Source organism: Hemitrygon akajei, chromosome 5, assembly GCF_048418815.1.
Source record: "Hemitrygon akajei chromosome 5, sHemAka1.3, whole genome shotgun sequence".
Classification (NCBI taxonomy): Eukaryota; Metazoa; Chordata; class Chondrichthyes; order Myliobatiformes; family Dasyatidae; genus Hemitrygon; species Hemitrygon akajei.
In genome coordinates, this window is record NC_133128.1 from 171,216,298 (window position 1) to 171,241,904 (window position 25,607).

At 39.4% G+C, this 25,607-nt stretch overlaps 1 protein-coding gene across 1 annotated transcript in view; it reads left to right on the plus strand.

Annotated features, from left to right (window-relative positions):
- The first annotated feature begins 307 nt into the window (after window positions 1-307).
- ola1 (Obg-like ATPase 1) overlaps window positions 308-25,607 on the plus strand; it is a 168,196-nt gene continuing 142,896 nt past the window's right edge. Inside the window, exons 1-4 of the mRNA XM_073047198.1 lie at window positions 308-426; window positions 853-968; window positions 16,621-16,764; window positions 21,352-21,479. Of these exons, the coding sequence (XP_072903299.1) occupies window positions 868-968; window positions 16,621-16,764; window positions 21,352-21,479 (373 nt within the window). The 5' untranslated portion in view covers window positions 308-426; window positions 853-867. The remainder of the gene's footprint in view (window positions 427-852; window positions 969-16,620; window positions 16,765-21,351; window positions 21,480-25,607) is intronic.

Consider the following 25,607-nt stretch of genomic DNA (forward strand, 5'->3'; position numbering starts at 1 on the left):
GAAAACAAATTTAGTCCTATACTTTTTCACTTCAGCGCAAATCATCTAATATATATATATATATAAGCTGTAGTAATCAAAGGTAACAACTTTGTAGCAACATGGAGTCATTATTAGTTTACTTTTTGAGTAATCAACGGGAGATTTTTCCCCCCCTCACATAATTTCTTTCCAGCCTTTCTCCGTTTTTATCTTCTCCGCTTTCTTCCCACACCGCTTCCTTTCTCCTTCTGACTTACTTCTGCCGGAATTTCAAATGGCCTGCTGTTAGCCAATGGGCAAGTGCCGTGTGCGCATGCTCCAGGCTGCGGCTCCCCAGCCCCTCCCCCTCTGGCCGGTCGGCGCGTGCAGTGTGTGGAGCGGCTGCGTCGGTTTGAGTTTTATTCCAACAGTTCAGCCCTCAAACACGACTCGCTATTTTATCAGGTGAAGCCTGCGTTTTGCTGCTTTTGTAGTTTGAGCTCGCATCTTAGCCAGGCGGTGTTCGTTTGTTTTTTTTTAAAAAAAACACTAAGATATTGTCCAGGCCTTGCCTTGCAGCTTGGGTGAGCGGGCCTGCACCTCCTGGCAGATCTGATGGAACAAGAATTAACTCATTGGTGCAGCTGCTGTGCGAGAGGTGAACCAACAGACTCAGTTTCTAAAAGGTGAAATGTCAACATTCAGCTGTGAACAGGTTATAAATAGAATGAGTCTTCTGGAGGCTACTCACTGGTTAAGTAGAGAGCAATCTATAGCTTATTAGAGTTTCACTTTTATAGTGATACGTTCTGATATTTAATTGTCAGCACTGATATGTTAAATACGTTCCAAATGATCAGAAACGTATAACGCAATTGTTTTTTTTTACAGTTTGTCTTTTAGAACATGCCTCCAAAAAAGGCAGACGGCGAAATGAAGTTGCCACCCATCATTGGGAGATTTGGTACTTCGTTGAAAATTGGCATTGTTGGTTTGCCAAATGTAGGGTAAGTTAAGTTTTATGGTGATGTGATCTGGCCCGAATTATATTAACGTTAACAAGTGTGCATGCTGGACTTAAGTTAACAATAGTGCAGTGTCATTGCAAGATGAAGATTAATGGATTTGATTAATGCTGTTCAGTATTTCACGAAAAATGTATTTGTCCACCCAAAGATTGTTTAACTTCTAATAGAAAAACAATTTCCTTGGAAGTTTATTTAGCTTCTTAGTGGGAGTTGTAAACTAATTACTAGCTTCTCTCCATTCTTTTGTGAACTGGGGTACTTACTAGTGAACTGGTAATTTAACTTACTGCTAAAATAATAAGTTAGTCTGGTGATTTGTACTGTATTAGATAATATGGCTAATTTTATTTATTATATCAAACAATTTAATTTGTCATTGTATTTCTTGAGGAATACTTGGGTTTTCTTTAAAAGCAAATACAGTAATTATTTGGAAATGGAGGCAAAAAGAGAGATGTCTTGCTACTTCATTCACACCAAAATAAGTTTTGGAAGTATTTTGTGTAAAGACTGTTCATTGTTATTATTATTATCATCATCATCATTATAACAATGCTGTAATATATGCAGGACAGATGATGGGGGTATAACTACTACTGGACTAGAAATGCCCAGGCATCATCCCTGATGAAGATGGCAGAGTTTGTTATTGAAATGTTGGTTGTAGTTGATACTTATACCCGGCTAGAAGCCCGAGAAAAGTTTATTTGTCATATATGCTGTGAGAGCACTAGATACTTTTTCAATCCTGAAACATTATTAGGTGAGCAGTGGTCTAGTTTATATTAAGATTCTATGTGGATTTTGAAAGGAAGATGTTAGACGTAAAAGTAATTGCTTTTGGCGGGGAAAAGCAAATGAATAAAGGCGTTGATAGCTTTTGTGGGTGTTTGGTTAATAATTGTAAAGTGCTGCTTTATAGTTAAAGGGCTGGGGGGACTAAATTGTAGAAGGGAGTAGAAACAGGAAAAAAATGAAAGGGTGCAAAGGATGGAGGAAATTCATGTGAACACAATGGAAATAGGAAAAGGATCTTGTGGTATCTTGGAGTATATGGCGCATAAAATCGTCTTGGACTTCCAGTCGATTTTAACTGAAGTTTTGATGACAAACTGCCATCTTCATCAGGGATGATGTTTAGGCATGTCTAGTGTGGGATGGACAATGGGGGTCTATATACTACCGGACTAGACGTGCCTAGGCATCATCTCTGAAGATGGCAGAGTTTGTCGTCGAAACATTGGTTAAAATTGATACATGTACCCGACTGGAAACCCAAGAAGAGTTTAAGCAATGGAAGTATTGTCATAATACTTCTGCAGTGCCTAACTTGTTGGAAATTGAATACCCTGCTCTGTCACAAGTAAATAACATAAAAGCCAAATGAAAGAGTATAGAAAGGCATTTAATAAAACACCATTTATTACTTTTTAAAAGGTTTGGATGAGCTTCCAAAATAAGAGAAATATAGTTCTGCTGCTTTGTCATAATCATGTTTGACATTTTGGATGAGCAATCTAAGTGGCAAGTTGCTTGAATTAAACAGTGTGTGTTATTGCTTCGAGTAGAATTAAAGTGTATGTACTTTTTTGATTTAAGACATGTCACGTGATTGGAAAATATTTTTCTTCTCTTGTCAATGATTAATAGTAACATGTTTTTATATATACTATTGGCAGTCAATTATTGCCCAAAATATATGTCCAAGAGACTATGGTGATGAGACCTACTTTAATCATGCTGCACTCCTTGTGAAGGAAAATCCATGGTGCTATTGTTGCTAAATTCCCATAATTAGAGCCTGTAGTGATGACAGTTTAGTGATATATTTTCATGTAAGAATAGTGTTTAATTTGAAACTTGATGTTATTCATGTGGATCTGCTCTCAGCTTTTTATGAGGTAGGGGACTGTGTGTATTTTCAGTGTGATCAATGGAGTGCAAGTCAAGTAGGCTGCTTTACTCTGCAGCTACTTAGTCATAGAGTTAAATAGCTTGGAAACAAGCCTTTTGATCGAGGTGACTATGTAGTCCCATTTGCCAATGTATAGCCTATAACCTAAACTTTTACAATCTGTTTACCTGTCCACTGACTTTTAAAAGTTGTTAATGTATGAGCCTCAACCACTTCCTCTGTCAGCTCATTCCATATTGATTCCACCATTTGTGTGCTTAACCAAAAAAGTTGCGCCTCAAGTTACTATTAAATCTTCCCACTCTCACCTTTAACATATATCCTCTAGTTCTTAATTTCCCAACCCTAGGAAAAAGACTTAAATGCATTTACCCTGTCTATGCCCCTCATGATTTTCTACTCTGTAAAGTCACCTCTGTCTCCTATGCTCAAACACATCTGTATCTGTACAGATATCTATCTTCCAGCTGCAGATACTGGAAATCCAAAGAAACACACACTTCATTAAATCTTAGCCTGTTTAACCTCTCCCTATAACTCATTCCCTCAAGTCCTAGTAGCATCCTTGTAAATCTTTTCTGCACTTCTTCCAGTCTAATCTTAATTCCAGTTCAACATATTTAATATAGCAGGGCAACCAAAACTGAACACAATATTCCAAATACAGCGTCACCAGCATCCTATACAAACTCTCCATGATCTCCCAAGTGTCATGACTTATGATGGCCAGCATGCCAAAAACATCCTTCACCACGTTGTCTATTTGTGACTCCACTTACAGTGAATCATGCATTCTAATATCCCTCTGTTCTACAGCACTCCCCAGGGTTCTGCCATTCAAAGCCTACCTGAATTTGCTTTTCCAAAACTTAACTTGGACTTAGCCAATTAAACTCAAAATTAAATCCAATGCACCTTGGTATGTTAAGTATAAAGACAGTGCACTGTTAAGGGTAAGACCCTTTAAAGTGTTAATGAGCAGAGGGACCTTGGGTTCATAGCTCCCTGAAAGTGGTTACACAGGTTGATAGGGTAGTTAAGGCATGTGGCAAACTTGTCTTTGTTAGTCAAGGCATTGTGTTACGGATTGGTTGAAGCTTTTATAATACACTAGTTAGGCTTCATCTGAAGTATTGCATACAGTTCTGGTTCCCCCCCCCCCCCCCCATTATAGGAAGGATATCGAGGCTTTGGAAAGGGTATAAAGAGGTTTACGGGGATGCTGCCTGAATTAAAGGGCATGTTGTATAATGAGAGGTTTGACAAACGGGTTTTTTTCTCTGGAGAATTGGAGGCTGAGGTGGGATACAGTAGACACAGTATATTTTTCCAAGGGTATCCAAGGCAAGAGGGTAATTTCAAAGGAAATACGAAGGGCAAGGTTTTTACACAGTGGTCTGCTTGGTTGGGGGTAGAGGCAGATACATTAGGGATTTTTAAGAGACATTTAGATAGGTAAATGAACGTGAGGAAAATAGAACGATATGGATATTGTGTGGGCAAAGGAGATTAGTTAGCCGTTTGATAACTAGTTTATTTGGTTTGGCACAACATTGGGCTGAAGGCCCTTTTCCTGTACTGTTCTGTGTTCTAAACTCTTTTTGCCATTCCTCAGCACATTTGTTCAGCTGATCAAGCTCTCCCTGTAATTTTTGATGACCTTTTTCCACCTATATCACCTAGTTTAGAGTCATTTTCAGACTTACTATGTTGTGTGTATTGTTATCCAAATTGTTGATGTAGATGACAGATAACAATGGGCCAGCACTGACCCCAGAGGCACAACATGAGTCAGGATTCCAGTTTCAGGTGTATGGTGTGTCCCAGAATGTTGATGATTTTTCCTCTTTTAATAATATGTAGTTTTGACTTTTTCTTTCAAAAAATGGCCTTTTTCTTTATGGACCCCTTGTGCATTTTGACCCTTTTTTGTCAGTGTTTCATAATCCAAGTAGTTTCCTCTGGATACTGTAAGTTTTAGTTTACCCTACCTAGAAACATGTTCAGTTAAGTTTACAACAGTGTATGTGGTACTAGTGCACCCTGAAAATGTAAGTCAATACATCCAAGGGCCAAATCTCCACTTTTAGACTGAACTTCTATTAATGAAAAACACATCACCTTTACCAGGGCCCCATTTTGAGTCAAAATTGTCTAAGGATGTAAGAGAAACAGCTACATAAATTCATTACTTCTAAGAGTGGGTCAGTGGGTGGATGTCCTTCCTGTAGTATGTGAACATTAGCTGGCCTTACAAATTCTTTCCACTGTTAACAGGATGATGTGTGCAAACTAGCTTTTTGGATTAGTATGTTGAGCGGTCAGCTAGGGAACAGACTATCCTAGACTGAGTATAGTGTAATGTGAAAGATTTAGTTAATAGTCGGTTGTATGGGGTCATTTTGGAGCAAGTTACTGTAACCTGATAGAATTCTTAATTTAGGTTGAATGTAGAAAAATTTAAATCTGAAACCAGGATCCTAAATTCAAATTTGTGTAGAGTACAATCAGAAAATGCCTGCATAATTAAACAAATACCTGTGCCATCTTCTGTAGAGGAAAAAAAAACTAAGTAGGCTGAGGTAGTTGTTGGTTCTTTTGTTGTAACCGTTGGAGGGAGGGGGGGAGAGAGAGAGAGAGAGGGCAAGCAAACAGTGACAGCTACAGTCATTCAAACCTTCCTTTATTTTCTTGATCCGTCGATATGTTGTTGTGGCCACTCAGTTATGACCCCTCTGTCCTTTAGCTAGACCGTTCTTCTATGGTGGACTCGTCACCAAGAGTGGACACAAGCACAAGCCCCCACCAGCCTCGCTATAAACACTGTGAGTTAAAATTGACCGATCCTTCGTTCGGTCTCCGATGCCCCACACTTTTCTCGTGGGTTCCAACACTTAAGCAGTGCTCACTAGTGTGTCTCTTGGTGCGTCTGAGGGGTGTCTCCCCAGACCTCACTTTTATCCCTACTCACGGGGTCTCAGATGTCAATCAGTTTTGAATGGCTTAGCCCATCAAACCTGTCCACTGAGGAATTTTAATGAACAGAATAGTACCAAGTAAACAGCCCTCTCCAAAAGACACAACAGTAAATCAATGGCTCCTCTCCTCACTCTTATCAGCAGCAGATGTTCCAATTTGTTTTTCCTCTTATCTGTGTCTCTTTCTCATTCTCTCTCATGAGCAGCGTGGTAACAGTAACAGTTTGTGATTCTCCCGGGGTGGGGGGGGGACATGGGCAACTCTGTACCCTTCTGCCCATCAGAGTTGTTCATCCTTCGTAACATTGGAAAGGTGTTATAAAGCTGGAGAGTGTGCAGCAGAGACAGGTGGGAGTACTGCCTGGATTAAAGTGCCTGAGTTATGGGGGAGAGGTTGCCCACAGGAGATCTTCATTTCCTGGAGTGAAGGAGAATGAAGGGTGACCTCATAGAATTTTATAAAATCATAACCTGCCATAGAGAAAGTTCCATAATGATTCACCAGACTGATTTTTGAGATGGGACTGGTTCATTCTTTTTGAGATTAGGTCAACTGCAGTTTGGAAGAATGTGATGAGATCTAATTGAAACTGGCACTATTTTGACAGTGTTAAAGAGACAGGATGACCTGCTGAGTTCATCCAGCTTGTTTGTAGGATGTAGAATGAATGCTTTCCCTGCCTGGATGCCTAGAATGTGACATCACAATCTTGGGTTCTGTGGCAAGATTTAAGTTTAAGGTTTAAGATGGTGCAAGTGAAATATGGTGACCCTCTACTGGCAGCATATAAATCTGCTGACCTAATTAATCACTTTTACTGGTCAACAATTAGTACAATCAGTAGCCGGTAGCTTCACCTTTTGGAGTTGAGTTTTTGAACTGCCTGTACGACCTAGCATTTTTTGCATTGTTTTGGGGGATTTAGCTGCTTTGTGGGTCCAAGCCAAATTGAGGTGTTGGGGCCTTGGCCCGAAAGCAAGAAATAAGCTGATGTTTGGCTAATGCTTGAGTGGACTTGGGGCGGGGGGTTGAATTGAAGTGCAGGGCCTGGGCCCAAGATTGAGGAAAAGCCAATGTTTGGCTGATTTAAGTGCAAGGGCAGTTTGAAAAGGTTGAGGTGTCAGGGCTGTAGATGAGGAAAGGGCCACTTTTCAGCTTACTGCTCTGCGAGTTTGCTTAGCTCTGCGCTGAACTGAGGCCATGGCCTGCAACTAACAGGCTCCATTTCTGGCTGCTGTTGCGGTTGTGAACTCATTTTTGTAAACTTTAGTTCTGAGTGTTTTTTGTTTACTTTTGTTTGCAAGATTTTTTTTTTGCAGATTGGCTGTTGGACAGTCTTATTTTTAAATGGGTTCTAATGGTTTTGCTGCCTGTAAGAAGACAAATTTCAAGGTTGAACATAGTGTGCATACTTTAATAATAATGTACTTTGAAGAGATTTGGGACTTTCTTCACTCAGGATGGTGAATCTATGGATTTCATTCATCAAGTTGCTGAATATACTTCAGAAGGAAGTAAACAAATTTCTTGATGCAAAGTCATTAGGAGAGAGTGGGAATAATATACACAGATGGTTAACCATAATCATGTTGAATGGTAGAGTGGGGAAATGGTTTTCATTTGTTCTTATTTTCTATGTAAGGCACAAGTGAGTGCAGTGGAATGTGTTGCATTTGCTGGATGACTACATCTTCAACAGCACTTAAGCAGGACTAGTAATCTGTTCTCCCATTTACCTTCCAAAGTGTTTCACTGTCACCAGTTAAAATGTACTATGTGTGCTATGTTCAAATGCTTTACAGTTAGTTAGGCTTTTCCAACATTTTTAAAACCTGTAACCTCTACTAAAGACAAAAATAACAAGTATGAGAATACTACCACCTGCAGGGTCTCTTAGAAAGTTAATTGCTGACACTTCTTTGCCCTGCTGTACATACCGACTGTGTGGTGAAAAAGGCACAACAGTGCCTCCTTCACCTCAGATGGTTGAAGAAGTTTGATATTGCCCCCCACCCCCCAAATCCTAAGAGCATTCTATAGAACATAGATAGTACAGCACATTACAGGCCCCTTGGCCCACAATGTTGTGCCGACCCTCAAACGCTGCCTCCCATATAACCCCCCCCACCTTAAATTCCTCCATATACCTGTCTAGTAGTCTCTTAAACTTCACTAGTGTATCTGCCTCCACCACTGACTCAGGCAGTGCATTCCACACACCAACCACTCTCTGAGTGAAAAACCTTTCTCTAATATCCCCCTTGAACTTCCCTCCCCTTACCTTAAAGCCGTGTCCTCTTGTACTGAGCAGTGGTGCCCTGGGGAAGGGGCGCTGGCTGTCCACTCTGTCTATTCCTCTTAATATCTTGTATACATCTATCATGTCTCCTCTCATCCTCCTTCTCTCAAGAGTAAAGCCCTAGCTCCCTTAATCTCTGATCATAATGCATACTCTCTAAACTAGGCAGCATCCTGGTAAATCTCCTCTGTACCCTTTCCAATGCTTCCACATCCTTCCAATAGTGAGGCGACCAGAACTGGACACAGTACTCCAAGTGTGGCCTAACGAGTTTTATAGAGCTGTATCATTACCCCGCGACTCTTAAACTCTACCCCTCAACTTATGAAAGCTGACACCCCATAACTACCCTGTCTACCTGTGAGGCAACTTTCAGGGATCTGTGGACATGTACCTCCAGATCCCTCTGCTCCTCCACACTACCAAGTATCCTGCCATTTAGTTTGTACTCTGCCTTGGAGTTTGTCCTTGCAAAGTGTTCTATAGGGGCACAATTGAGAGCATCCTGACTAACTGCTTCACTGCCTGGTATGGGAATTGTACTTCGCCCAATCATAGGACTCTACAGAGAGTGGTGCGGATATATCCATGAATACTTTGGACAATAGCGTATGATCTTTAAAAAATGAATTTGGATAAAATTTGAGCAACATTCACAGTTTTTTTTTCTATCCGAGTCCCAGTTATAAAATATCAATATAATAAAACTTTTCACCTATCTTTAATTGCTTTAATTAACTTGGTTCTTTTTTGTAGATTATCTTTGAAGCATTTAATAAATTTTAGAATGTGTTTTGGATCAATAGACTAAATAGAGGGTTTGGTAGCATCATGGTTAAAATTATTGGATGGGTATCTGGGGGCCTGGATTAATGATCCAGAGAAATGAGTTTGAACCCTCCATACCAGTTGTGGAATTTACACTTATTTAATTAGATTGATCTGGAATATAGTATTGGTGCAGTAAAATACAAATATGTGATTATGCTTGCCTTATCTGATCTAGGCTATATCTGAATGGGAACCCACTCTATTTAGGAGCAGTTTAGGATATAAATAAAACATTGTCCTGCATGCGATATCTGCATCCCCACTATGAGGATGTCTGGAACAATAATGCATGTTTTTAAAACTCTTGTGAATATTATTAACCTGGCTCTTTTGTACAGACTTTTTACATTTTAAAAAAGACTATGAAAGAGGCAAGCTGATGAAGGGTCTCAACCTGAAACATTAACTGTTTATTCATTTCCAAAGATGCTATCTGACCTCCTCAGTTCCTTCAGCATGATGTATGTGTTACTCTAGATCAACCATTCTCACTGGGGGCTCTGGCACATTTGAAGGGGGCCACCAACTGAAAACTGAGAAAGGGAGCCCAAGTGTTTATGGGGGCCCTGATAACTGAACCAATGAAAAAAGTGTTGGCAGCATTCAGTGGTATACTTAATCGTATGGTTTCATTGCATCTCTGCAAAACCCATCTTTGCCCATGTGTTTGAATTGCACGACTACATTGTCAAATGGAAGCATGAGGCCAAGCAAATTGAAAAAAACATTTGGATACCTCGCATCCAGAGAAGGAAAAACACTTAGATTTCTTCAAAAACCTTTGAGATAATTTCGAGAGAAGGCCAACGCTGAAACAAATGCTTTCTCAAACGTCAGAGAAATTAGAGAAGGGTCTTGTTGCATCATACAAAATTAGTAAACTGATTGCTAAAACTAGAAATGCTCACAACATTGGTGAGGCACTTATCCTGCCTTCAGTGTTCATAATAATATCTGATGTCATGAATTTGAGTGCCAAAGAAACAATTCAGGCAATTCCCTTGAGTAATTCTACTGTTGCCAGAAGAATCAATGAGATGGCACGGGACATTGAAGGGGGATTGGTCAGTTCTTTACAATCCAAGAAATTCTCTTTACAGTTAGACGAAACTACTTTACAAGATAACAATGCTCTTCTCATGGCTTATGTGAGATTCTGGAACGGAAACGAACTGATGGAAGAGAAGTTTGCCAGGAGGATTAAAACGGATACTATGAAGAAGTCAGAAGTTACTTAAGCAAGAACAATATTCCAATGGAGAATATAATTGCTTGTGCAACTGATAGTGCTGCTTCGATGGTTGGTTGATACAGAGGATTCATCGCCCGTCTAAAAAGAGTTATACCTTCTGTCTTTACTATTCTTTGTGTCATTCACAGGGAGCACCTAGTAGCTAAAAACTTAGGAGGATATCTCAATCTTTTGCTTTCAGTTGTCATAAAGGCTGTAAACTTCATCAAATTCCATGCCCTTCAGGATCGTCTTTTCCGGCAGCCGTGTGAAGAAAATGATGAAGACTTCCAGACACTGCTGCTGCATACCGAGGTGAGGTGGCTTTCCAAGGGAAACTGTCTTCAATGCTTTGTACACTCTGAGACACCACAGTTTTCTTCATGTCTGATAAAGAGCACGGAGGAAGACTCGATGCTAAGGCGGACATATTTTATCTGGCAGATATCTTTCAGAAACTTACTTTGTTAAACAAGTCCTTACAGGGCAAAAACAGTAGCCTCATAGATTGTAAGGAAGACATTGTTTTTTTCCTTAAGAAACTCGAAGTCTATTGCCACAATATGGGACGCTGGGAATTTTTACAATTTCCAAACCTGAAGACGATCGCAGAGGCACTGAAGGATGATGACCTTACCGTTTATGTGAAACATCTCAAGCAGATACACAAGGATATGCAAGAAAGATTTAATGACCTGTTAAACCTTGGTATCCCAGATTGGATTTTGAATCCATTTGAAGTACAACTGTCTCAAGTTGAGGCAGAAATTCAAGAGAGTTTGATTGATCTTCAGAGTGATATAACTGCACGTTGTTAGTTCAGTCAGTTTCAAAAAGATTTTTGGATCAAGAGTCATCTACCAAATAAGTTTACAGCACTGTGAGGGAAAAGGCCCAAAGATTTTTTTTATTGCCTTTCCCTCAACATATTTGGTTGAGAGTGAATTCTGCAAGGTAGTTTCCTTGACAAAATCCAGGAACAGAATTGATATCGCAACATGAGGTGACCTCCGACTGTCATTGTCTAATTTGCAGCCCGATATCATGAAACTTGTGGAAAAGCACCAAGCTCAAGGATCGCATTAGGCCTGATAGATGTTTAATTTCATACAGTCTTTCTTTAAGTTTTGTCCAGTATGTCGGAATGTTCAAGTTTTCTTGGTGTTCAATAATAAATGATTTTCTGTGTATCTGTTCGTGTTGTATCTCTGTTTGAAAGGGGGGCCCTGGAACCTGAGAAGAGCTCCTAAGGGGGCCATGGCCAAAAAACGGTTGAGAATCACTGCTCTAGATTTCCAGCATCTGCAGTCTCTTGTGTTCAAGAAGGTGATACTTCTAAAAACATGCAGCGCTGTTCCAGGACAATGAAAAATGAGAGCTTGCGAAGGATGTGTTGTTACTTGTTATATCACAACGTTCCCAATTTCAGGCTTGTATTGGTTTTACTCTTCAGCAGTGGTCAATATTTGGTGCTGCCACCTAGGTTCCTTTACCAGTGAAATCACTGAAGCCTACCTAGAAATGCTCTGACAGGTGGGTAAGTCAACAGATTTACTGAATGTCAAAAATGTTATTGTACTGGAGTGATCTGATCTTTTGCATATATTGAAAATCTTCAAGCTATCAAAGATTAATGATGCTACTAAAATTTTTTACACCACACAAAACACTTATATTTGTTATCTTAATTAATTCACAAGCTAAATTAAAGCATACTTCAATCTCTTGCAGCTATTCCTAATTTTTGAAATGAATGGAGTTGCTACTTGCTTTAGGTCTAACATTGTTAAGGTTCAGTGCTTACATTTTCAGTGCAATTGCTGGGAAACTTAGTAAACCACTGCTGGGGTTTAGATTAGTTGTACAGTTATAAAAGTTGTGGTGAGGATTGCTTGAAGTTTGGAATGCCTTCTTCACTTAGCTGGAACAGTAATTGCTGTGGTCATTTTAGACCTCTCTTCAAAACAAAGATGTGTACTCTTCTGCAGCCTTATTTTCATTTCTACTGCTCTTTTGTCCTTTATTTTATTTCCTTTTTCCTTTGTCGAAACGTTTTGGCGTTGGGTTGAGAGATGAGTGAGAAATTTGTTGAGACTTTGAAAGAAGCTATATGGTGCCATAATACTGTGGTGCTGTTGGTCATGGAGGAGACAATTTCCTGGAGTATCAGAAAGTCAATTAGCCCTTGTGTAAAGTCATTCTGTTCATAGATTACTTTAGTGGTGGTTAATTAAGATCCTACCATGCACTCTCCAACTTGCCATTCTTTCAGTGTCTCATTTCATCTTCATCCCTCTTACCATTTCAGTATCAAAATGAAATGACTCAGAACAATAATTTTTCACCTTTGTCGGTCTTTTTCTTACACTTTTGAATAGCAATTTAAATTTGCTTTTGTACAAATCATTGTTTCCTGACTGGTAGTTCTACCACAAATCTACCCGTTTCTCTCCAGTGGGAAAGAGTGCAGACTTCTCCAGTGATTTTCTTAGTACTGTTATCCTCTTCTGGTATCATCTAGTCACTCTATTCTTTTCCACAATATTTAAAAATTTCTATTAATTTGAAATACACAGCATTGCGACTTAATAATCGAATCATTTTGTTCAGTCTTGAGTATTTCAAATTAGTGTCTTCTGTTAACTGTAAGTGCATTATGTTCATACATTCAATTCCCATTTATGATGTCCTGTGTATAGATATCAAAAATGAATATAAGAACTGCTGAAGTCGTTGTTATTCTGATGCAAATCATTAGTCTTGTATTCCAGGATGTGGCTGATGGGAGCAATGTAGCAACTTGTAAGGGAAAACTTCATCATTGTTCATTACCATTTCACATCAGCAAGGGGGAAGGCTTTTGCATTTCACTTGTCATTTCTTGACAACATCATCTCCAAAATGCCATGGTCGTGACAGTGTTTTGACACTTTCACACTTGGTTCTTCTGTTGTTGATGGGTCATATGGTACAATAGTTTACTAGTAAATGAATTGAGAGGTCAAAAGTTCATTTTCTAAACTGCCACAAAATTATGTGCATTGATGCATGGTTTTCTGATACAAGCGACACACATAGCTTTTATTTTAGATTGAAATAGAATTTTAGTGTCATTAAGGTTCCCACCAAAAAAAATTGTTTGTTATGAAAGCAAAGTTACATCACTAAGTGGTTCCCATTGAAACATATGAATTATGTGCAGAGGTAGGCCACTCAGCCCTTCGAGCTTGCTGCGCTGTTTCATCAGATTGCTGCAGATCTAATAATGCCATCAGTTCTATTTTATTGATATCATGCATCTTTCACCATGCTTATTGTCTGGCTCTGCATTAAAGATGTTAAAGGACTTTCTTTGAAACTCCAAGAATTCATAATTCCAAGAAGTATTTTCACCTCAACTTTACCCTAAATGGGCAACCTCTTATTTTTAAACAGTAACCCCAAGTTCTAGATTCACCCACAAAGAGAATTGTTTTTTCAACATCAGCTCTGTCAAACAGCCTCATGATCTTGTTTCAATCAATCTCGCTCATTCTACTGGATACAAAACTAATCTGTCCAATTTTTCCTCATAAGGCAACCTGCCTTTTCCACATTACTTAATTTGACTCAATCAAATCAGTATAGTTATGAAAATCACCGAATTATTCCTTTTAAGGACATGTATGAAATGTATGAATTTAACCAATTTAAATATGAAGAATCAACTACTTTGGTGATTGAAATAGATTAAATGATATATTTTTAGTAACATAAAAATATAAGGTAAGTCTAGATCTGTCATCTACAGTAAATATTAGTAAAATAGGCAAATATCTTGTAATGTAACTTTGTGATATGTGACAATCTTACTCTTAACATTTAACAAATGTGCAAGTCCAATCAATGGTCATTTCCAGTTGCAGAAACAGATCTTTTATTTTTCAAAAATAAAATGCTGCAGATGCCAAACATCTGAAATAAAACAATGTGCTGCCTGTTCCGTGAATATTTCCAACAGTTTATAGTTTTAGTTTTGACACCCAAACCATTTTGGTGGAACAATTCAATGATAGTCAAAAACACAACTGCAGAACTGTGTGTTACTTGAATCTTGGAGGATTTACTGTCAGGATTTACCCAACTGTCAATCTTCTGATGTCTTATCTTCCAATGGATGCGTTCATTATCATGTACTGATTTACTTGATGACAGCAGGACGGCATTTGGGGCTACAATGTGTTTTTGCTGTGGCACACAGTTGAAGGCTTTGCTAGTGACAACATCACATATGGAGTTTCTAGAATGGAGTGACAGCTGAATGAATTCAACATTTGAAGTGTGTTCTTTGCTGTAAAGGTGGACATAGGATATGTCCTGAAGTTCTATGAAGTAGTAAAGTGTGGAGGTGACAAATTCATGCATTATGTGTTTTGAAAATGAGTCCAAGTGAAATGGAGAGAAAAGATTTTCAGGTTTAAAATGTGCTGCACACATCCTCTCTGTCAAGCAATACCCCAAAGTTGTGAGCTGGTTCAGAGACAATGGCTTTTTCCTTTCCATACTGGAGGAAATATCTGCCTGCATTGTTTGGTACTGAGCAAGCAGTATTAATATTTTTGAGAGATGATAATAATGTGAGTAGAACTTAGTAATATTCTGGGTTTAAAAGCGAATATATTGTTTTGGATCTTAGAGCGCTGATAAAGGCTCTTCGGCCCAGCACCTCTAAATTATTCTTAGTTGCTTGTAACATTTTATCCACCCTGAACCTTAACAGTGGTGCTCTCAATGATTGTGTTTAGTCCTCTGTTCTGCTCCCTTTCTAACAATAACTCTTTTGCTAGATACAGTGCTAAATTGCAAATACTATGTCATGATGTCAGAAAAGCAACCTAGCCCTTAATGTCAGAAAGTATCCTTATGGATTGCATCTCAAACTCGAATGATAACTGCTCTACTCTTGACAATTGGAAGCTACAGGCTAGCCCATCCCAGACTTCTCACTTTTATTTCATCCAGTCCATTTTCAGGAAGTTTGCTTCAGGAAGGCAAGTAGTACTAAGGATGCCTGCCACCATTGCCATTCCCCCCTTCCCTCTTCTGCTGCCTTAGAAAACATACAGGAGCTCAAGACAGCTTCTTTCTCATTGCTGTCAGACTTCTGAACCTTAAACATGAGGTTTTGCAAATGCTGGAAATTCTGAGTAAAATATGCAAAATGTTGGAGGAACTTAGGCAGGCAGCATCTGTGAGGGGAGAAAACACAGTCAATGTTTCAGGCTGAGACCCATCATCAGGAAGGGGGAGAAAGCTCGAAATGTCAACTGTTAACTTCTTTTCATAGATGCTACCTAACCAGAGATTCACCAACCTTGAAAAGATGTTCCTACACAATTCAGTTTGAAATGACCAGCTCCTCATTGTATAACCGTCACCAAGTGGGAATGTTTTGTCATCTACCCTATCATGCTTCTAAAGATCATGGATGTTTCTGTAAATTTCTGCCCTCACCCCCCCCCCCCCCATTGTTCTAAATGCTGGAGCACGTAGATCTTATTTCTTTAGTTGCTTGTGATAGGACAAGTTTTGTATCCTAGGGCAGGAAATAGAAATGCATTTCCTTTTTTTGTACTAAGACTAGCATCTCTCTCGTTAAGTGCAACACAAATCCTTGAACAGCCTTCTGAGCTGCATACTGCTGTAATGCTGCTAGTGTTCTACAAAATTCATTTTTTCATATTCTAGATATTGGGAAGCCAGCATTTATTACACTTAGCCAAGTATCCTTGAAAGAGTTGGTGAGCCTCCTTGAACCTTTGCAGTTCTGATGTAGCTCTCCCACAGTGCTGATGAGTAGGGAGTTCCAGGGTTTAGTCTGGGCACTGATTGAAAAAATGAAAATATATTTCCAAGTCAGAGAAATATGCAGTTTGGAGGGGAATATGCAGGTATGATGTTTCAATGTGTTACAGCCCTTTTTCCTTCATGTTAAAGGTTGTGGGTTTGAAGGTGCTGTGGAGTAGCAAAGGTGAGTAACTGCATTTCAATTTGTGGTTGAATACTCAGCACTGTGGAATGAACATTTGGACTGATGGATGGTTTGTCAGTCAAGGAGGTGTTTTGTTCAGGATGGAACTGAGCTTCTGAGTATTAGGCTGTTTGTGTGCCTGGTTTGCTATATGTAATATATATTTTGTATACATAAGACCTGTTTAGCAAAGTTGTAAAATCATTTAAAGGTCTCTCAAACTTGCCCCTAATTCTTTAAATAATTAGTTGGCGTTGTAAGCAGGATGTTCAGTCTTCAAGATAATCTTGCTGTTTATTCACTTTCACTGTATCAAGTGTTTATATTCAAACATTTGCTAAAATACTCTTCTTCTCTGTGAAACAGGAAATCTACATTTTTTAATGTTCTAACAAAGAGCCAGGCAGCTGCAGAAAACTTTCCTTTCTGTACTATCGATCCCAATGAAAGCAGAGTGCCTGTTCCAGATGAGCGGTTTGATTTCCTCTGCAAGTACCATAAGCCTCCCAGGTACATTAATTTATTTTTCTTAGAGCTTTGGATATTTTAGTTAGGAATGACGTTTTAGAAAATTGAATGTTTGATGTCTGCAGATGCTTAAGGTTTAATGATCAGCCTTTCTGAGGTACTTATAAATTCATAAGTTCTCGATTATAATTATCTCCAAGTCTGTTTTGTCACTCCATAAAACAGCATGCACATTACAATCTTATTGGTATACATTTTGAAAATCTTTATATCCATGTAGAATTTCATTTGTAGCCAGCCCCTTTCAAAAATTGCCAGGTTTGAAGTGAGCCAGCTTAACTTCGCTAGTCCTTGTACAACTTTATTAAAGCTCATATCATTTTGTTTACTGTATTGTTGTGATTTGTATGAGACACATTCCATTCAGCTTCATCTCTTTTCTGCATCTCATCTTTTTTAAGCTGTAGACATGTTAAATTTCTATACACTAGATCCTGCAGATGCTGGAGATCCAGAGAAATGCGTGCAAAATCCTGGAGAAACTCAGCAGGTTAGGCAGTATCTATGGAAGGGAATAGATTGTTGACATTTCAGAGCAAGATCCTTCAGGACTGGAAAGGAAGGGGGAAGAAGCCAGAAGAAGGTGGGGGAGGGGAAGGAGTACAGGCAAGAAGGTGATGGGTGAAGTGAAAAGCTGAGAGGTGATAGGTGGAAAAGGTGCAGGGCTGAAGTGGAAGGAATCTGATGGGAGAGAGAGGAGGAGGAGGGGCATCTGAGAAGGTGATAGATAAGTGAGGAAAAGAGAACAGGGGAAAGTATTGGAAGAAGACGGCTGAGGGAGAAATGACTGGAAATTGGAGAAATTGATATTCATGACATCAGGGAGAGGGCTACCCAGACCGAATGAGGTGTTGCGCCTCCAACTGCAGAGTAGCCTCATGGCAGTAGAGGAAGCCACGGATTGACATGTTGGAATATGAATTTGCAATTGGAATTAAAATAGTTAGTTACCAGGAAATCCTGCTTGTTGCAGATGGAGCGAAGGTGCTCGACAAAGTGGTCCCCCAGCCTACGTCAGATCTCATCAGTGTAGAGGAGCCTGCAGTGACAGGGACCTTTGAGCTTACAAAAGCATTTTTATCTGCACCAAAGTGACTCTCTTTCTGCAGTTTCTGCTTCTGATGATCTTGTAACGCAGTTAGAAATTGGCTCGTGGCTTAAAGATCATATTTGGGATTTTAGCATCCAAGAATACATATTGTATCAAAAGGACAAACAGGTGGGTGGCTCGATTGATAGAGATGACATAGGATTGGAAGATATAGCATCCTTGTGGGTAGAGTTAAGAAATTGGAAGGATAAAAGGACCCTGATGGGCATTATATACAGGCTTCCAAACAATAGAACCATAGAACACTACAGCACAGAAAACAGGCTATTCGGCCCATCTAGCCTGTGCTGAAACTTTATTCCGCTAGTCCCATTGACCTGCACCCAGTCCATAACCCTCCAGACCTCTCCCATCCACGTATCGATCCAATTTATTCTTAAAACTTAAGAGTGAGCCCACATTTACGACGTCAGATGGCAGCTCGTTCCATACTCCCACCATTCTCTGAGTGAAGATGTTCCCCTTAAACCTTTCCCCTTTCACCCTAAAGCCATGTCCTCTCGTATTTATCTCTCCTAATAATCTAAGTGGAAAGAGCCTACTCACATTTTCTACGTCTATACCCCACATAATTTTGTAAACCTCTATCAAATCCCCCCCTTATTCTTCTACACTCCAAGGAATAAAGTCCTAACCTGTTCAATTTCCCTGTAACTCAACACCTGAAGACCCGGCAACATCCTAGTAAATCTTCTCTGCACTCTTTCAATCTTACTGATATCCTTCCTATAGTTAGGTAAACAGAACTGCGCACAATACTCCAAATTTGGCCTCGCCGATGTCTTATACAACCTCACCATAACATCCCAACTCCTATACTCAATATTTTGATTTAAGAATGCCAGGATGCCAAAAGCCTTCTTTACAACCCTGTCTACCTGTGTCGCCACTTTCAGGGAATTATGTACCTGAACTCCCAGATCCCTTTGTTCCTCCGCACTCCTCAGTGCCCTACCATTTACTGTGTATGTCCTACCTTGATTTGTCCTTCCAAAATGCAGAACCTCACACTTGTCTGCATTAAATTCTATCTGCCATTTTCTGGCCCATTTTTCCAGTTGGTTCAGATCCCTCTGCAAGCTTTGAAACCCTTCCTCGCTGTCCACAACACCTCCAATCTTAGTGTCATAGTGTCACGATGTGGACTACAAATTGCTCTGGGAGTGTTATGACTTTGGAAGTCACTGGAGAGGCACTGAGCTGGTGATGAAGCCTTTATTCATCATAACAAGCAGGCATTCTTCTCGAAACTCTCTTGATAGTCTCACAGTTCAAAAGTGCATCTCATTTTTATACCCTTAAGCTCAATGGTACACTTAAGAAAAAATTTCAATAGTTATAGTGACATTGTTCACTTAAATACTGGAGGGTGACAGTGCTTTCTCTTTGAATTGCATATCTACGTTGGAAGACATCTTTGAATGTTCGAATACCTTTGCTGGGACAAACAATTGATAGTATCAGTCTAGCCTAGAAGCTTTCTTGAGCTTGGTTACAATAGTGCAAACCCATAGTTACCCGGATTGATGTAAGACAATTAACACAGCCCCATTGTCTTAACGTTTGGCTAATCTATATGTGCGTTCATCTCACGAGCACCATTTTGCCAATCGTACCTCTTGGTCTGTGCATCAGCCTGTGCTTCACAGACAGTGTTTAATCAAAGGTATGCTTTAACTTCAATTTACTGGTTCCAATTTTCAGTACTTAATGTAAACTGTAGACGGGTTCTTGAATTAATATCTACTGTATTCACGTAACTGCAGCATATTTCCTAACGGAGATAAACAAAGACATGTCAAAAGGAAATGTTATGATAGTCATGGGGTGGGAGGAGGAAATTAGGTTGGTGCTGGATCCTAACAGAAGTAATGTATAGAATTGCTACATGATGGCTTTTTAGAGCAGCTTATAGTTGAACCCTCTAGGGAAAAGGCAAGTCTGGTGTCGTGCAATGAACCAGATTTGATTAGTGAGCTTAAGGTAAAGGAATCCTTAGACAGTGATCATTATATGATAGAATTCACGCTGCATCAGTATTATAGTTGAGTAAAAGCAACTACAGAGGAATGACAGAGGAGGTGGCCAAAGTTGATTGGAAAGGGACACCAACAGGGATGACAACAGAACAGCAGTGGCTAGAGTATCTGGGAGTAATTTGAAAAGTGTAAGATTGGTTTATCCCAAAGAAGGAGAAGCAATGTAAAGGGAGAATGAGGCGACTGTGGTTGACAAGGGAAGTCAAAGCAGCAGAAAAGCAAAAGAGGGCATATAATATAGCAAATATTAGAGGAAGCTAGAGGATTGGGAAGCTTTAAAAAAACCCCCCAGCATATATGCATACACAAAGTGGTGAGTGTGGTTGTCAGACTGCTGGAAAATGCTGGAGAGGTAGCACTGGGGGGGGGGGGGGGGAACAAAGAAATGGTGAATGAACTCAAGTATTTTGTGTCAGTCTTCACTGTGAAGACACCAGTGGTATGCCAGAAACTCAAGAATGTCATGGAGCAGAAGTGAGCATAGTTGTGATGACTAAGGAGAAGGTGCTTGGAAAGCTGAAAGGTCTGACTACACCTAGACTACACCCCAGGCAAAGACCCATAAACAGCAGTGAGTGGTCAGATGATGGGAAGGCATCTGAATTTCCAAATAGATTGTTATATCAATTTATGAGCATCAACTTGGATGTTTATTTAATGTAGTGGAAATGTTTAGGACCTCATCATAGGTATTTTATGGGTGCTTGATGTTGGAATAGTATTCCACTAGATTTTAGATCTAGATCTTTTAATCAAAGATCAAAGACAACTGGTGTCCAGGTTTCATGCCCTTTTTAAATTTTAAGCATTTTCTAGAAGGCCTGTAAGTGATAATTGTCTTTGAACCACTTCGGCTGTTGCTCAAATGGCCAAATAACATTCATATTAGACCCTGTTAAGTTTTTTGTGCACACTAAGTACTAGAAATGAATCTGTGCTTCTGAGACAGTTCTATATTCTTTATTTCACAAGGACAACATGAAATGGAATCACATGTACATTTGGCAATGTCATTCTCAGTAGAGTTAATGTCATGAATTAAAGCTCCAAGGGTGCGGTATTTAATCCTGGCTGATCCTTAATTATGGTGATGAGGGATTGAAGTGCTGTCTTTGATTGAGATGATAACTGAGGTTCCATCTCCTCATTTGGCTGGAACTACTGAATTCCACTGGCTACTTTCTTTTTGTGGAACTGCTTTTGCAGAGAATTCTGTATTTGCTGATGTTGTAACAGTGTTTTTCATGTTCTTTCCTCTTCCACTTTTCCTCCCCCTCCCCCCATTATTTGTGACCCTGCCTCTGAGCCATTGTGATTAACTTTTGTAATTCATTTTTTCTGATTTGTGTTTGTTTTCAGTTTTGAATTGAGTTTGATGTATAGATAGAAAACAAGTTAAACTTTGTAATTTTTTTACAGTAAAATACCAGCATTTCTGAATGTGGTTGACATAGCAGGACTTGTGAAGGGTGCTCATGCTGGTCAAGGGCTTGGGAATGCCTTCCTATCCCACATCAGTGCCTGTGATGCAATCTTCCATCTTACAAGTATGTATCAATGAAGAGTAATTCACTATCATTTAATATCACAGTATATTTAATAGTTTTTTCCCTCATTCTCATTGTTCTGCTGGTATTCACTGATTTCAAGTGTTACTTCGACATAATTATGCAATCCTTCAGTCAAAATGTGGGTTGAAATGAAATCCTGTAGCATTGGAGTTGGCATTGGTTTGCTGAAATGTTAAGCGATGTATTTGTTCAAGTAATCATAATGTTCCATCGTACTTCTCTTGAAGAGGAACGGGTGTTCTTTCAATTTTGTTCACGAGCATTTGTCGACCAATGGGAATAAAATGGATTAACTGTTTATAGATTCTTAGTATGCAAATTAGCTGTTACATTTATTACAAACAGTGACTTATAAATATTCATTGAAGTTTTTTTAATATCAAAACTGAAACAGTATATAAAGTTATTAACGACCTCAAACATTGTTCTGAAAATACATCGGAATAAGTAAAATGATACTGGCTATTTCACCATCTTGACTGTATTTATCCCATCATCCTCCACTGGATTGTAGCCCTACAGGTCATGGTTCTTCAACTCGTCCAGATACTTTTTACATGTGATATGGGGTTTTGCCTGAGCCATATTAGGTAGGTTCCCTGCAAGACACCTGTCACCTACCGGGCGGGGGGTGGGGGGAGGTGCGGGGAAGGGAACTTGATTTCCTAATTCTTCCACCACCGCTTTTGGTCTATTCGCCCTTGTTTTTGACCTCAATGCTAAAGGAAATGAGTCTTTAGTATGTATTTTGTCAAGTCCCTTCATAATTTTATACACTTGAATTGAGTCTCTTGGTCTCTGTTCCAAAGAAAACAAGCCACCTTATCCAATATATCCATATAGCAAGTCTTCTGGTTCTGAGGAAATCCTTAAATTTCCTCTAAACTAGGTCTAGTGGATGAGCATCTTACAATATTATAAATGTACACATTATTTGCACTGTGGCCTGGCGAATGTTGTGTGCCATTCTAGTATCACAACACTATTGTTACTGTCTTAGCGAATAAAGGCAGACACCCTGTGTGCTTTTTGAATTTATTATTCTTTCCTGCTGCCTTTAATGATCTGTGGGTTTGTACTCCCTGTTCGTCCAGATCTTTCAATATTCTTTCATTTATTGTGCATTATTTATATAGTTCAACAAATGTATTACTTCCTAATGAATGGACTAAAATCCATTTACCACTTGACTGTTTAACTGACCAGACTACCTAATTTTTCTGGTGGTGTAAAGTTGTACAATTTATGACACATCCAAATTTTGTTGCATTTTCAGGTTTATTCAAGTATCACATGCTCAATGAATTGGATGTATTGAAGGGAATTAATATACAATGCCTATAAAAAGTATTCACCCCCCCTGGAATTTTCATGTTTCATTGTTTTACAACATTGTATCACAGTGGATTTAATTTGGCTTTTTTTTAGACATTGTTCAACCGACAAAGACCTTTTGTGTCAAAATGAAAACATCTCGACAAAGCGATCTAAATTAATTACAAATATAAAACAGAATAATTGATTGCATAAGTATTCACCCCCTTCAAGTGAGTATTTAGTAGATGCACCTTTGGCATCAATTACAGCCTTAAGTCTGTGTGGATAGGTCTCTTATCAGCTTTGCACATCTGGACACTGCAATTTTTCTCCATTCTTCTTACAAAACTGCTCAAGCTCTGTCAGGTTGCATGGGGATCATGAGTGAAGACCCTTTTCAAATCCATTCACAAATTCTCAATTGGATTGAGGTCTGGACTGATTTGGCCACTACAGGACATTACTTTGCTTTTAAGTTGTTCCAGTGTAGCTTTGGCTTTGTGCTTCGGGTCATTGTCTTGCTTGAAATCAAATCTTCTCTCAAGTCACAATTCTCTTGCAGACTGCATCATGTTTTCTTCCAGGATTTCCCTGTATTTTGCTGCATTCATTTTGCCTTCTGTCTTTACATGCCTGCTGTAGTGAACATCCCCACAGTATGACGCAGCCACTGCCAGGCTTCATGGTAGAGATGGTGTGTTTTTGATGCGCAGTGTGTGGCTTATGCCAAACATAGTGTTTAGTCAAAAAGTTTAATGTTTTAAAAATTGAGATGCAGCACAGATAGGCCCTTCCAGCCCTTTGAGTTGTGCTGCTCAGCAATCCCTCGATTGAACCCTGGCCTAATCAAGGGACAATTCACAATGACCAATTAAACTACCAACCGGTGGTACTTCTGACTGTGGGAGGAAACCAGAGCACCCAGAGGAAATCCACACAATCACAGGGAGAACGTACAAACTCCTTACAGGCAGTGGTGGGAATTTGGTTTCATCAGACCATAGAACCTTCTTCCAGCTGACTTCAGAGTCTCCCACTGCCTTTTGGCAAACTTCAGCTGAGATTTCATGTGAGTTTTTTTCAACCATGGCTTTCTCTTTGCTACTCTCTCTGACTGGTAAAACACCTGGGCAATAGTTGTATGCACAGTTTCTCCCATCTCAGCCACTGAAGCTTATAACTCCTCCAGAGTTGCCGTGGGTCTCTTGGTGGCCTCCCTCACTAGTCTCTTCTTGCACAGTCACTCAGTTTTTGAGGACGGCCTGCTCTCAGCAGGTTTACAGATGTGCCATATTCTTTCCATTTTTGATGATTGACTAAACTGTACTCCAAGGGATATTTAGTGACTTGGAAATTTTCTTCTATCCATCTCTTGACTTGTGCTTTGTAATAACCTTTTTGCGAAATTGCTTGGAGTGTTCTTTTGTCTTCATGGTGTAGTTTTTGCCAGGATACTGACTCAGCAGTTTCCCCATGGGGATGAATAAAGTATCTATCTATCTATCTATCTATCTATCTATACCGGTGTATTTTTACTACAATCAATTGAAACATCTTGACTGCACACAGGTGATTTCTTTTTAACTAATTATGTGACTTCTAAAACCGATTGGTGCACCAGTGATGATTTGGTGTGTCATATTAGGGGGGGGGGGGGTTAATACTTGTGCAATCCTTTTTTGTTTTGTTTTTGTAATTAATTTAGATCACTTTGTAGAGATATGTTCTCACTTTGACAAGGAAGTCTTTTTTTCTGTCTATCAGTGTCAATAAAAGCCAAATTTAATCTACGGTTCAATGTTGTAAAACAATAAAAGAAGAAAACTTCCAGGGGTGGTGGGTGAATCCTTTTTTATAGACACTAGTAACAATACCATCTTTTGGTCAGTATCCAGTCTTGTCTGGCAAATGGGCTATGCATCCCCATGCAGTAATGTATAGAAGCTAGGAACCATGCAATGTAGGAGAACTCTGACAGGATAATAACATGCACAGCATGGACTCGTTGGATTGTAAGCAAACAACGGTACTCTTGAATTAAACCCCCAGTAATGACCAAATTGTCTTGAGGGTATCAAGAGAGAAAAATGACAAATAAAATACCTGAAATGGAGACCAAAAGGTACTGATGCAGAACTGATTTACTATTTAGCGGGTTTTATAATGAAGCCCATAGTAGATACAGTAGCTTGCACTCTTTTAAACTCAGCTGAGGACTTTGTGGAGCGTAAGAATGTCCTGATGTTTTATTGGGTTGGCATTCTTCTTGTGCTCATACCTTTAAGAGGACTCCAGTACTGCTAAAATCAGAGGAGCAGAGGGAGTCCTTGTGCATTTGAGTCAGTGGTGAGGAAGGCAAATGCAACACAAGCATTCTTTTCGTGAGGACTAGAATATAAAAACAAGGATGTAATCCTGAGGCTTTAAGGCATCGGTCAAACTGCACTTGGAGCACTGTGAGCAGTTTTGGACCCATTATCTAAGAAAGTATGTGCTGGCATTGGAGAAGGTCCAGAGGAGATTCACAAGAATTAAAGGGTTAAGGAATGAGCATTTGATGTTTCTGGGCCTGCATTCGTGTTTAGAAGAAATGAGACTTATCTAATAGATATCGGGTCCTTGATATCGTGGATGTGGAAGGATGTTTCCTCTGGCAGAGCAGACTTGATGGGCTAAATTGCCAATTTCTGCTTGTATGTCTTATGGTCTGAAGTGGGGGTATCTAGGAACAGAAGGCACAGCTACAGAATAGAGGGACATCCCTTTAGAGCAGAGATGAGACAGGAT